The sequence below is a fragment of the Siphateles boraxobius genome, unplaced genomic scaffold (genome assembly GCF_051911475.1).
Source record: "Siphateles boraxobius isolate OS27281-9 unplaced genomic scaffold, OSU_SipBor_1 50, whole genome shotgun sequence".
Taxonomy (NCBI): domain Eukaryota; kingdom Metazoa; phylum Chordata; class Actinopteri; order Cypriniformes; family Leuciscidae; genus Siphateles; species Siphateles boraxobius.
Genome location: NW_027509142.1, coordinates 2,797,192 through 2,812,267, shown reverse-complemented (window position 1 = coordinate 2,812,267; position 15,076 = coordinate 2,797,192). Strand labels below are relative to the sequence as shown.

The 15,076-nt window shown below is 37.4% G+C and overlaps 1 protein-coding gene across 4 annotated transcripts in view; it reads right to left on the bottom strand.

Annotated features, from left to right (window-relative positions):
- nav1a (neuron navigator 1a) overlaps positions 1-15,076 on the bottom strand; it is a 151,701-nt gene that overhangs the window by 92,857 nt on the left and 43,768 nt on the right. For all 4 annotated transcript variants that reach the window (XM_077204731.1, XM_077204732.1, XM_077204729.1 and 1 more), the window contains exons 5-6: positions 12,528-12,630; positions 7,737-8,087 (exon numbers count right to left, since the gene is read on the bottom strand). In XM_077204731.1, coding sequence (XP_077060846.1) covers positions 7,737-8,087; positions 12,528-12,630 — 454 coding nt within the window. The remainder of the gene's footprint in view (positions 1-7,736; positions 8,088-12,527; positions 12,631-15,076) is intronic.

Here is a 15,076-nt window from a genome sequence, read left to right as displayed (position 1 = left end):
TAAGTTCTTTATATACCACTGAACACATAGTTATGGATGTCATATTGCATTTCTGTTAATAGATACTCAAATTTTTTACACATTGCATCTTTAAAGATGAAGCTGCTGCACAGGGTATTTAAGACGGGTATTTATTGGCTGTGACTCGATGACAAATTACACTAAGACACTCTTCTCCACTCCTCAAGTACATAAATCTTTAGTCTTTATATATACTGTATATATATATATATATATATATATATATATATATATATATATATATATATATATATAAAATGGATGCACATATTGATAAAAAGTAACATCACAACACTTATTTCCATCAAGAGGTGCATAATTTTTTGGTGAAGATCTTGTATTGACAATGCAAGAGTCCAGCACTCTGTAAAGTCTCCTCCAGTACATCCCTTTCAATTAATTTAAGGTCTGGACTATGAAAATGATTCTTTATGTTCCCTTCAAACCATTCTTTCACAATTTGAGCATGATGAATTTTGACATTGTCATCCTGGAATATGACCATGAAGTGTCTTTCTATATGGTTGTTCAAAAAATGAAAAGCTACACTCCATCAATTAGGGTTAGAAGAACTGTTGCCAAACATATAACATGAAAGAAACATAATAATCACAGCAATAATGATCCAGTCATTGACCCTTAAGTATTTGCCTATTTAAATCCTCTTCTTTTCTTTTTTGGCTATGCAGTGTATATATAGTGTTTCTTGATTAATGAAAACGCTGTACTTGTAAACCAGTTGTTTACTTACACTTGCATTGCAAACAAGCAGAGACGGTTCAACTGCATGCGGCACTTTATTCACAAACAAGACGGGCGGAGTTATGAGGTTTGACTGACAGTTTGAGGATCCAATGGCGTTACAAGGTTTAGTCACAAGCTTATTTGAATATTTTTCATTACCTACGTTTTTGCAAAACCCACAGAAAGGCGTGAAGGCTGACCAATAGTTAATGATTCATAAAAAATAAATAAAAATGTCAAAATATATAGATACAAGGTTTCTGCCCGACAGCGACAGTTATCCTTAATCAAATGGAAAAAATCACATTTTGAGGACCTAATAAATTGACATAAATGTAATGTTGCATTAATCATGTGAGGTCAAATGCACACACCAGGATGTAGTTTGGTACAGTTAGTGTTAATGTGGTGTTCAGCTTGCTGTGTGTGCTGTAATGAGCTGATAACATTAATGGCCTGTCTATGCACTCAGTCACCTTGGCAACTCAGCACAGATCTCAGCACGTCTCCCAGAGGGACAGCGGTGCACAAACTAATACAAATCAGCTGGTCATCCAAAACTAGTCAAGCAAGAAGAGGACAAACCAGACAAAGACAAATATAAACCTCTAGAGTAGATCCGACTGGCTGTTGACTAGCACTGACAAATGAGGGGAAATGCACAAAAATACTGCAACATTAACCTTATTCAGGTAAGTAAATCTCATTTCAGCTTTGTCTAGGACAAGAAAGAAGACATTTGCTTCATGCCACTGAATCTTACAACATTTTCTAAACAAGAGGGACATAATCTCCTCCTGTAAAGCGGAATTTGTGTCCTAACCAGCGGCAGCCCAGGATATTATGTCGGTATGTTTCACATTCAATACAGGCTACAACTGACAGCCACAGTCAACAGGAATAATGCAAAACTTGAGATATTAAGAAATAACATCAAGATCATTAAAATGAAGATTAATCAGACAACCAATATTTTTACTCAGCCCTACTGTTGGTGTGCATTTCTGCATTGTGCTGGAGGAAAGAGGAAATGCCCAAAGAGGAAATGTACAAAATCCTTAAAGGGACTATAAGCAGTGGTTAAAGTGGGATTTGGTAGTTGGGGGAACCCTCAAATTTTGTGTAGGTGCAAAAGGGAAAAATGACTCACCGTGGGACAACATAGAGTATCGTGGTATAGCAATACTTTTTGGGACAAGAGTTTCACTGTGGCACCACATATCACAATACTTATTTACTTGATATTTTAATGGTTTTATTTTGGTCCATCAACACTGATATGATGACGATACTATGTTAAAATTGCTGAACACTGGGCCAAAAATTGAGCCCTGGCCATGGCCCTGGCATATAGCCACATCAGCCCACATTACCTCCCACAGCCACGTGCATTTAAATGTGAGGTAGTGAGGGGGGTTCGGGGGCACGCTCCCCCGAGAAAATTTTGATTTCTCTGACCTACATATGTGCAAATTAAGAAAAATGGATAATAAATAGCTTTAAAACCATGTCAGTGTGCATTAGATTAATTGCCAATACCTGCTCTCTCATCTTAATCTTTATTTTTTTCTCGCAGTCTCCTTATCATGCCGTATTTCTTCCCCTCCTAAAGCTGAACTTTGACTGATAGTCTTTTCATTTTCGTCTGTGTCAGTGAAGAAAGTAAACATGCTCAACTGATGAGTTTTATGAATCATTTTCTTAGATAAGTTAATTTACTCAAGGCTACCAGATCAGCATTGCCAAAATGAGCCTTCTACAAGCTTTGGAATTTGAAAAGTAATTTTAAATAATACAAATTATAGGCTACATTTAACGCAGTTGGTGGAATTGGCAGACGTTCCCTAGGCATGCGTTGTGGAAACGCGTCTTAAAGCATTCTCAGGTATAAATATGCAGCATTAATGCACAGTGATTTTGAACGAATATTTAATGTTGATAATGGTTACATAATGTTAAAACTAATCCTGCTATTGATATCTTTGTAAGACTGCTGACCCTATAGAACAGTGGCAAAGGAAAACAATGTCCGGCGAAATATCGAACGTTAAACTAACTTTACCGCGCTCAACCACCATGAGTGCATTTCACGTATTTATAATTACTCGCGTTCAGCGGGGAGGAAGGGAGGTTGGTCGGCCAGTCGGTCCATCTCGGGACCAACGAGATTCGTTGAGATTAATTAATCTATTTATTTAATAATTTATCTGAGGTGCCGGAACGCAGTTCCAGACCGTTCCGGCCCACTTTAACCCCTGACTATAAGTAACTTTTTAGGTAATTTATAATCTAAAATCAATATTTTTATTCATAAAAATGTCCTCAATGGTGTACAAATACCTCTGCCAATTATCTGATTTATCCTCGTAAACGAAGAATTTATTTTATTTATATACATGGGACGGGTAAGTCCACGGAGGCTTCCATGTAGTTCTGCCATCTTGAAAAACTATAATAGCAGAGAGGGACAAAAAGTACGCCAACGCGTTTCCACAACGCGTTTTCGTTCCAAGCCAGCGTGACGTAACTGAAAGCAGCTGAAACGGAGGAGCAGAGCAATGAGAGGCGCTTGTCACTTTTATTTTTAATGGCGGACCATACCTATGCCGAGCCAGTGGATAAGAAATCCTCTTCGCCAAAACAGACCAAAAATTATCGTAAAAGGAAATGTGACCGGAGGATACAAAAAACACGAGTGAATGTCGGGATTGCTTTTTCCCGGTGGAAAGAGCTAATGCAGGAGAAATAATTTAAAAGAGACGCTGAAGTTGTCTGCTTTCTCCTCGACAGGTAAGTCAATGTGACAGTCTTAATTACAAGTTATTTTTTTTTTAATTGCTCGGTTGTTTACTTTATTATATAGACAGAAGAACATTTACAGTTAAAAGTTAAACAGGCTCTTTGATGAATAGCAGCTATTGAGTAAAGTAGAGAAGGCGCTAAAAAAGTTTGTAAGTTTACTTTTGTAAGCTAGAAATTCGATACAAATATATTTTAATAGACCATATGATTGTTCTTGTATTGTTTGCATAGCTAAGTCTACTTCAGTGTTTATGCTGTCTGATATTTTCTGTTATTTATCATTTATACTGTGACCTAACATTGAATAATACAGACGCATAAATTCTGTATGTAGCTCTTGTAGCTGCCGGGCATCTTTGTCGTCGTTGTATTGACTCTCACTCTCCTCTTCTTCCTCGTCGTCCACCTCCTCGCCTAGATCCCACTGATCCACTGCCTCTCTGTCCTCTTCCTCTACCTCTACTTCTTCCTCTCCCTACTGTTGAATCATCTGATGATGATATCTAACAATGCACATACTTGTAAAAAATATAACGAGTAAACAAGGCATAACTACTAATTACAATAGTTCATGTTTTTGACATTCGTTTGTTCGTTGTGTCAATTTGAAGTTTGTTTGAAATAACAAACCTGTTCACCCGAATGAAAACTCGACGAACTGCTATTAGAAGACATCCTGTCATAGCTTTTTGGTACATAACAGCTACCGTAGATGCAACACGCATTTGAAAACGCGAGGTGCTGGAGAGCACAATTCGTTTGAATGCAAACAACGCATTCTCATCCCAAGGCGTCATTTTATTCACACTTTTGACCATGCTTCCAAATCCGACGCGCATGGCACCCTTTAGCGTCAGGTAGATGACGCTTATCCTCGCGCGTCATCTAACGCCTTTAGCGTCAGTTAGATGACGCTTCCGTTTTAAGCGTCAGTTACATGACGCTTCCGTAATGGGTAGGTTTAGGTCTGGGGTAGGGTTAGCGTCTCATATTGACGCTAAAGGGTGCCTTGTGCGTCGGATGTTGAAGCATGGTCAACAGCGTCAGTTAGATGACGCCTTGGGATGAGAATGGGCTAATTCAAAATACAATTTCAGCGCTAGATGGGAGTAAGTCTTACTTAATGTCCCTTTAAAATAACACAAGCTATAATCAAATGTGTTCTGAATGGCTGTTGTATTGTATCAATGCACATTTCTGCTGGAAAAACGGATGAAGACTCATTAGCTATGTTTTCCTTAAGCTATCTTTATGCGCATTTTGGGATATCACATAAAAACCGCTGGATTGAAAATGCACATTAAAAATGTATGTGCACAATTGAGTCAAATAAAAAAAAATTCCGAAAAGAAAACATGCGCATAAACTAAAATGGAAAAACATTGACCGAATACATTTACCGATGTGCATCAAAAAAGACATGCGACTTTCCGATGGGACGGATAACTGGACTAACCATCTGACTGATCTTGTTGCACAGCATCTGAAATGTTATGGTCATTGTAGGGTATGGACCAATCAGACACACACTAATTATTCATTATATACAAAGGTTTATGAAACTCCAAAACTAACATCCCAAATGAATGAACACAAGGGCAGAATGAACCCTCCACGGGGGCCCCAGGGCCCAGCAGGCCTCAATCCAACCAGATATGGGCTTAGGCAGGAGAGAGAAGACTCTCTCACAAAGAACCAAGGACAATCTCAGGAGTTTTGGAACAAAGACTCCAACCAACAACGACTCCAATCACCCATCCTTCCGACTTCCTCACTTCTCCTGGGTGCTCGGCGTGGCCTCAACAGGGCCTCAGGCCTCGAACAAACCAGCCATGCGTTCCTGGAGAAAGAGAACGCTCAACCAACTTCCACTTGACACTGCCGGAACCATCAACGACTTAAATTTTCAACAACTTCACAAATTGTTCCCATTACAAATGCAAGTATTCAATTCAATGAAATGTGAAAATGAAATTCTGATGGTTCTTCTAATAGTCCCTTTTTCCGGTTTCCAATTTAATCCTATCACTAACCTATTTATGTATTTCTGTATATATGTGTGTTTAGTTTATTTATGTTTATGATTTAGTTAATAAAACGTATGCACTTTATGTATTTGGTTCTGATTCGCTTGCAATACGAAGTCCCTTTACGGTTTTTGTTCTTGCTACATGCTCAAAACGCTGTACATGCTAAAAAAATATTATTCTTCTGTGGCCAGGGAAGATACCCTTTTCTTAGAATAAATTAATAATCAAAAGAGTTCGTTGGACGAACTGATTAATTGATTGTAATATTAATTTAGCCATGTCAAGTTAATCCAATTAACTGACCCAAATATTCATAATTAATCATAACAAGTTATTATTGATTATTAATATTTCATATAGCTAGGTTCCTTACATCATTCTGAAATGTGTTCCCAAACAGCAGCATACGCCTCAGAAAGCAAGTTAACATTACCGTGTTAATTGAGTTTCATCTGTGCGCTGAGGAGGAGTGGCTTCTCCTACTGCAACAACTTCTCCAGTTTATTAGGAAGTGCCGATTTTGTTCTCTTCAACTCACTGGATGGGAACAGTGGTTTATTCACAAGTATTTTATCCGATATTTCAATTTTGTGCATCAGTTAAATTCGCAACTTTGGATGGAAACATAAGCAATTTCATGAGTGTTATCTTAGATTGCGATCAGCTGAAGCAGAATACTTATTTGATCTGGTGTCAAACTCAAGGTGAAGTACTTTCAGATATGTGTGCTCTGGATCATGAACTTTCTCCCTTCGCAGTGGCTCAGTGGCAGTTGACGGCGTTTCCCCATCAGACTAAACCAACAGCAGAGGTTAAGAGAGGGCAACATCAAAGCTTGGCTGACAGCTTAAACAAACACATCTCATTTCCTCTGTAATTTACTAGTTTTGTGTTCACACTTAAAGACACACACGCATTCAACACTGCATCTCCAACAATGAGCAGTCTACACACAGCTCCAGCTCGCAGAAGGACTGCTGCGTTCGGCAACATCAGGTGTCATGATACTGAAAATGAGAGCCAGCTCTGCAAGCGGACCCCTCGGGGGACACAGCCAGCTCTGATGGGGACCTGAAGATGGCACATATGTCTCCAAAAGAGACCCTCATCTGATTGTGACATGATTGCTCTTTGGGAGGCCTCAGGCTGACAATAAATCAGCCAATGAAATCATTCAAACTGTGGCTGGTATGAGAGTAATAGCCCTTAATCATTGCTAAGAAGACCTTCATTAGTTAAACATTTATCATCTGTTTAATTGTGTAGCTTTTATTAGACACTATTTATATTATAAGTACACCATTAATACAAAATAATTACAATATCTATCTATCTATCTATCTATCTATCTATCTATCTATCTATCTATCTATCTATCTATCTATCTATCTATCTATCTATCTATCTATCTATCTATCTATCTGTCTGTCTGTCTATTGTTCATTTTGTTCTATACTGTATATCCGTCTGTCTATCTATCTTATAAAATGTTAAATAAATCATAAAAAATACTATTTTCAAAAGTTTGGGGATGGTATGTTGTTTTAATGTTGAAAGAAATCTCTTATACTCACCAAGGCTACATTTATTTGATCAAAATACAGTAAAACTGTAATATTGTTACAGTATATTGTGTAAGTATTTTTACAATTTGAAATAACTGTTTTCATTTGAATAACTTATAAAATGTACTTTTTTCCTGTGGTCAAAGCTGAATTTTCAGCATCATTACTCCAGTCTTCAGTGTCACATGATCCTTGATTCTAATATAACGATTTGATGCTCAAGAAATGTTTCTTATTATCAATGTTAAAAACAGCTTCATATTTCTGTGGAAACCATGATACCTTTTTTTCAGGATTCTTTGATGAATAGAAAATTGAAATATAAATCTTTTGTAACATTATTAAGGTATTTTCTGTCATTTCTGATCAGTTTAGTGTGTATTTCCTGAATAAAAGTTTTTTTTTTTTTTTTTTTTTATCATATTGACCCCAAACTTTTAAATGGTATTGTACAAATTAAATAAAAAATATTTGTAATAGTTTATGTACATTGAAAAATAATCTATCAAACATTTTTGTAATTTTTTTTATTTCTGTAATATCAGCAAGCAGTAAAAAAGGGACTAACACTCACCCATTGGCTAGGTCATCATCATCATCATCAATGTCATCATCATCATCATCATCATCCTCTGGTTGGATTTTGCCCGTCAGGTTGCTGTCGATGAGGTAAGCAGACTTGAGGTCGGCCAGGTCATCGTCTGCGGCGTCCAGGCCCTGGATGAGATGGATGCGCTGCAGGTGGCTGATCTGTGTGGACGCTCGTGTGGGCATGGAGTGGGCCGTGACCCCGGAGGAGGGGGCGTCACCCGCTTGCAGACGAGGGCTGGACTGGCCATGGCGCCAGGAGAGAGGAGAGGAACGGTTGGACAAGCTGCGGGCGTTAGTCTCATCACTGTCGTAGCACATGCTGCTCTCAATACAGCTGAAAGACAACAAGACAAGGTGGTTAAATCTTTATTTCCTAAACATAAGCATAGCGTTTGACCGGTGTTGGGGAAAGTTACATTCTAAAGTAATGCGTTACTCCCAAAAGAGTAATTACTTTTATGGAAAGTATTGCATTACGTTACTTCTGCATCACGTTTTCTCTCCTGGCCTGGGATTTCTTGTTTGTTTTTAAATAACAAAAACATGTAAAGACACTTTCACACCAAAAGTGAAATAAATAAAGCTGAAGGAAATGTAAATTCACGCCTGTACAGTAGAGGGCACAGCTCAAACAAAACTTTCAGTTGTGCTGCCATTCTGGATCAGAGGAAGAAAGTTTAACATTCTTTCTTCATCGATAAATACAACAAAATGTGATGTTTACCTTTTTTTTTTTTTTTTTTGCTTATTAGTATGGTTTAATCGGATCATTGAAGGTCAGCAGCAAAGCCAAATATACAAAGTATATTTTTGTTATTTGAGATATTTAATTATTGCAGGTTTGCGTAATATTCTGAGTTTGCATCACACTGTTTTTATTCATTTTGAGGAATACCGAATCTGTTTTTGTTAAAGTCAGATGAGTAAATGCTCAGATTTAGTCCAGAACTACAATTTGAAATAACTGTTTTCATTTGAAATAATCTCTCTTAAAATATGTAGATCAGAGAAATCAAAATTTTCTCGGGGAAACACAGAACCCCCCTATCTGCCCTACCTCACATTTGGGACCACAGTGATTATAAAACCCTATCTAAAGCATTAGATCCTAAACTAACCGCTTAAGTGTTACCTTTTTTTATAATTAAAAAAGCAAAAAAAAAACATACCCTCATTGGGGGCTTAGCCCCCCTAAAATGAAAATCCTAGTGACGCCCCTGCGTGACTCGTTTCCTCAATTCACCCACCACTGCCAGGTGTGCCAAAAAAAGCTAATTTTGGACTCTGCTAGACAGGTTTCCAGCCTGAAATGAATGTGAGAAAACCTCTTTAATTCCACAGAGACATTTCTGAGAGTGCAGGCAAACTCATTCGTCATACCAGATATAACTGTCAGCTTATCAAGCACACCCGTTTCATCAACACATCGCAAGCCTCGTCTCAGTCTTACACATTTTGTGGATGTGTGTCTATGTAGTCTCTGGTAAGTGATCCATCACATGTGTGGACACAGGAGAATTTAAAGGTAAAACATGTCTGAGGATGTGTAATTTCCTTCATGGCTGGTGTACACGCCGCTTAAGCTTTCTACAGGAAGTCAATCACACACACACACACACACACACACATTGACCCCTTGGGCGCCTTTTTTTCTGATATTGAAATAGTAGGTCACAGTTTGGGCAGCTGGAGGAACTGGCTGACCTTCTGCCGATTCAACACTCACCCATCCCCGTCCTCACTAAAGCCCTCATCTGGATAAACTCATATCCTCCTGAGTTGTGTGCCTGCCCCGCAATGATTTTAATGCTCTTATTTAGTTTCCAGGTGTCCAGGTTTGGTTTTAATACTTTTAAACTCAGCGGATGGATGGAGATTATTTCCCGCTGTCTCTGAGCTCAACTTTCAAAGTATACAAAGCAATGGGATAAAGTTCTCTTAAATTTAATGGAATGTTTCTGGTTCAAAACAAGTTCAATCTATGGCACGCTGTCAATTACCACAGAACATCATTTCAACTAGGCTAATTATAGTACAAAATATGTTACTATATATATATATATATAGTAACATATTTTGTACTATATATATGGGTTATTAGAGCTGTAAATGTGTCTAAATCATCTTTTTCAAGATGGGATCACTATCCAACTTTTAGTTATGCAGCATAATTCCTTTAGGTGAATGTTTAACTATGTTTCAAGGACTGACTGACACACACAAAGTGCACATGTTTTTTTGCAGGCTACAAATACTTTATTTCTAACAGCTGGATTTGCTTTTGAAATTACTTTTGAAGTGTGAAATACATAATCATTTAATATTAGAAAATAATAGATAATAGAAATAAATATGAATTAGATATTCAAAGACTTCTTGAAATTATATAAATGTGTATTATTTGAATGCCGACAGTGTATGAGATAGGATTATAGCGTTTGCCTTTCTATAACTAAAACTATTTTTCATATATTGTTTACTGGCTTTATTTAAAATTTCTATCAAATAATTTATTAGACAAAACTGTTCAACAAAGACAGTAAACTAATAAAGTCAGAGAACAGGAATTCATGCATTTAATTTTGATGACTATGTATTATGACTGACATTCACAGCATTTTCAAAACAAAAGTATACCCGCACTGTCAAAATAAAAATCCCACTTTTGACACTTCTCAGCCAAACAGGAAAATGTATCAGTCAATGCTGATAAATAAATAAAAATATCAAATATCGGCTGCAGTGATTCATCAGTGGACCACTATACCTGTATCTTGAAATATTACAAACTTCTGGTTGGTCCTCCACCAGCCGAGGAACTACCTTTGGGAATGCTAACTTTATGCTTAATTCTAGGTTATAAAGTTATAATTGGCATTTACAGTTATGTTTTTGGCAGATGCTTTTATGCAGTAGCCTACTTTGCATTCAAATTTGTTTTGTTTTTTCAACAGAGTACGGAAACCCCTGGGAATCGAACCAATGACATTTATGTAGCGCCATAACTGTACACGCTACAAAAATGCTACCGTTTGATCTACAGGAACGCCACCGACACCAACTCAAAGCATTCCATTAATACCCACAATGCACTGCACACTTGCGGTTATCGCATATTTCTGCAGACATTTTCAACAAAGAGCAAAAGGGCTGAGGAAAATGTCCCCAAAAAAGAAGACACTGGATTTCATCGCACTGACGTGAATGTGAATTATCCTTTGAAAATTTCAGGCGCTTCAGTTTGCATAATAAGAATAATAATGACGACTAAATGGCAGTGATTATCGTTCCTTTTATCCTTCGACAGGCCCTTCTGCGAACACTTCAATCAGAGGAAGAGAAAATATGACAAATCAGGAAAGTAGCCATTGTTATGCATCATAAAGCATTGTAAGGCCACAAAAAACTGAAAAGTGTCTATTATAGAGTTTGGGCTCAGCACATTACAGACTTTCTCTCTACAGGGGCATTAGTGTTTATGTGCATTAAATCAGCCTAATTATGTTAAGGTTTTAATAGAATGACTTTACAGCTGCTGAGGCAGAGTAATTTTATACTAGGAGGCAGTACTAAAATCACCCAGACACACTCAGCTTAAGTGAAAGATAGAGTGCTGAGATACACTACGCTTGTGGATCTCACAGTTCATCTGTTAAAATCTGTCAGAAGACTGGAGCTGGATTTGAATTCACATCACCCGCATATGAGCACCACGGCTCAATGCGTCAGAGTACCTGTGTCCACCACTAAGCCAGAGCTCTGACAGCTGTTACAGAATGTGTTTAGTTTGCAGGGCTGAACTCTTGGTTTAGAATAACGAACCCTTAACAGCTTCCTTGAGCACTGCATCAGACTTCCTCTGGTTGAAGGAGTGCTTATGGCTTCTTTAAACAACACTCTAGCATAAACATTGCCAGTAGCTCTGATATCAATACACTAACACAACATACTGTGTGAGGTCTAGCAGTTGTGGCTTTCTGATGAGAGGCTAATCCATCCTTTTGCTGTGTGTTTTTGTGTGTGTGTGTGTGTGTGTGTGTGTGTGTTTGTGGACCTTGAAAAGCAGGAAACAACAGGGGGAGGTGCTGATGTGAGAAGGACAGAGAAACATCTGCTGCTCTATTCCACGACTGCTGACTGACTTTGGTGATGTCTGGACTCGGTCACATGTAAAATTCCTCTGAACCACATTTGTATATGATATTATGGAAGGACATTTGAACTTTTTTTTAAAGAATGGATTTACATTAAGATAAAATTCTGGCCATAACCGATAAGCTTATTAGTATTACAATAATAGTTATTATACTATATTGTCTTATTTTTGACATTTTGGCAACCCTTGTTTTTAAAAAAATGATTTTTGTAATTTCTTAGCATACAATAAACCAAAAACTGACAAATAAGCCAAAACACAACACAAATTATTTTTTAATTATTACAATAACAATTATTATTATGCTATTTTGTCTTATTTTTTACATATTGGCAACCCTTAGTTTTAAAACCTGATTTGAATTAACCAAAAAAAAAAAGGAAATCCAACATAAAATAAAAAATTGTAGCCAATACAAATAAGTTTATAATTATTAAAATAATAGTTATTATACTATGTTGTCTTATTTTTTACATTTCGGCAACCCTTATTTTAGTTTTAAAACCTGATTTTTATGATTTACTAGAATGCAATTAACCAAAAACAAAACAAAACAAAACAAAAAACAGTCAATCACCAATTCAAGCAGTGCCTGACATGCCGTGTGACCTCCTGTACCTGTGGCTGAGCTGCGACCCCCGTAAGCTGGTCATGGTATCTTCCAGGTTCTGCCGGAGGTCGAGGACATTCTGAACGGTGCGTTTCCTCTGGGATTCGGGATCTGCAGAAAAGAGCAGAGAGGATAGGATGAGTGACTGGTTAATGCAGGCATTTAGCAGTGATGTGGCCATACACACACAAACACACCCATGTGCATTAAGATTTAACACTTTGTGGAGAACGGCCAACAAAAACATTAGCGTATATCAAGATGCATGATATCGAGCCATGTTCCACCTTTCCACTCACACACGTACAGTATCTCAGCTTTCAGGAACAACACACAAACGGCTTTCTCTCACACTGAAAGAGCGCAGAGCAAACGGAGCAGTGCAATATGACGATTCAGCAAGCGGGCAGTACTCGAATGAATTAAACATCACATTTCCAGTCTGCCAAGATGCCAAAAGCACTTTAAGCTACTGTACTAGCAAGCTCACTTAAACAGGACATTAGTATTTATAAAAGGTCTCCTTTCAATTTAATTGCTTTCTTTATTTAGGCAAATGTGCTTATACTGATTTATTTGACATTCAAGCTGTAAAACTGGGGGGAATGCATTATACGTCTTAACTCGACACATGTTGAGGACTGTTTTAAAACTGCTGACAGTAAAAGTGCTGTATTTCGTCTAATCAGCCTCCCACCCTAAAAAAAACACTTCTGCTCTAGTGTCAGATCGTAAAACCCACATAGCGCAGTTTACAAAGAGGTTCCCCTCCATTTATCAGTTCATCAGTTTGGCTTCGTACACACAGGATGGACTCGAATGGAAAAAAATACTAGCGTATTACTTATCGGATACTGCCTTTAATGTATTTTGAAATTATGTGAAACAGAATGAAATGTGTAATGTTGTCAAATTGCTCACTATGCTGGCAAGTCCACTAATCATTGTGGAATTAAAAACGACATTGTCTTAACTTTTGACCAATCAAACAATGAGAAAAAAGATACTCATTAAAAAAGGATGATATTGCTTCATTCATACAGTTCATATGTCACACTGGTAATTGAACGTTGAGTGCATTGCATTGTTGTATAAAGCTAAATTACATATAGATTGAAATGTATATACAGTGTATTTAAAATGAATTAAGGATACAGAATGTACTGCATGCACTGTTAGCTTGCTTATTGTGCTCAGGAGCATGATCTATGTCTTTCCACATGTCATACTATAAAGAAACTGCTTCTAACCACAGGTCGAGAACTGTATACAACCACACAATTCGTGAGGCTGTTTGCGAATGTTTGTTAAAACTGTGGTTTCGGGAAATGCAAAACCATGTTAATAATGATGGAACTTGCAAGTACAGGTGCTGGTCATATAATTAGAATATCATCAAAAAGTTGATTTTATTTCAGTTATTCCATTCAAAAAGTGAAACTTGTATATTGTATAGACTCATTACATGCAAAGTGAGATATTTCAAGCCTTTATTTGTTATAATTTTGATGATTATGGCTTACAGCCTGTGAAAACCACTAAATCTAAATCTCAGAAAATTAGAATAATCCATGAAAATCACACAGTAATTACACAGTAATCCCATGGTCATTGAACCAGGTTTTGGTTATTTTGGCAGTGTGGGCAGGTGCAAGTCCTGCTGGAAAATGAAGGAAGCATCTCCATAAAGCTCGTCTGCTGAAGGAAGCATGAAGTGCTCTGGAAATGTCCTGGTAAACGGCTGTGTTGAGTGGAGAGCACAGTGGACCAACACCAGCCGATGACATGGCTCCCCAAACCAACACAGACTGTGGAAACTTCACACTGGACTTCAAGCATCTTGGATTGTGTGCCTCTCCATTCTTCCTCCAGACTCTGGGACCTTGGTTTCCAAATGAGATGAAAAATTTGCTCTCATCAGAAAAGAGGACTTTGGTCCACTGTGCTTTATTAAATCCAGAGTCAATGCAGCCATCTACCAGGACATTTTCAGAGCACTTCATGCTGACTTCATTTTCCAGCAGGATTTGCACCTGCCCACACTGCCAAAATAACCAAAACCTGGTTCAATGTCCATGGGATTACTGTGTAATTACTGTGTGATTTCATGTAATATTCTAATTTTCTGAGATTTTGATTTTGTGGTTTTCACAGGCTGTAAGCCATAATCATCAAAATTATAACAAATAAAGGCTTGAGATATCTCACTATTCATGTAATGAGTCTATATAATATACAAGTTTAACTTTTTTAACGGAATTACTGAAATAAAATCAACTTTTTGATGATATTCTAATTATATGACCAGCACCTGTATAGATGTCTAGAGAAACATTTGGCAAACGCACCCCTAAATTGTGATTTCACTGAATTGTAAACTAGTGATTCACTGACATTTTTGAAACTGAAAATCTGTCAATAGGTTAACCTAACCTAAATAGGTTCCCCGATGTCACATTTGCACTTTGTCAGTGACTATTTCATGCACACAATGTGGATACTAAAACTAAACATGTCAGCAATGTTGACAGACTTTAAATTACAAAAAATGATGTTA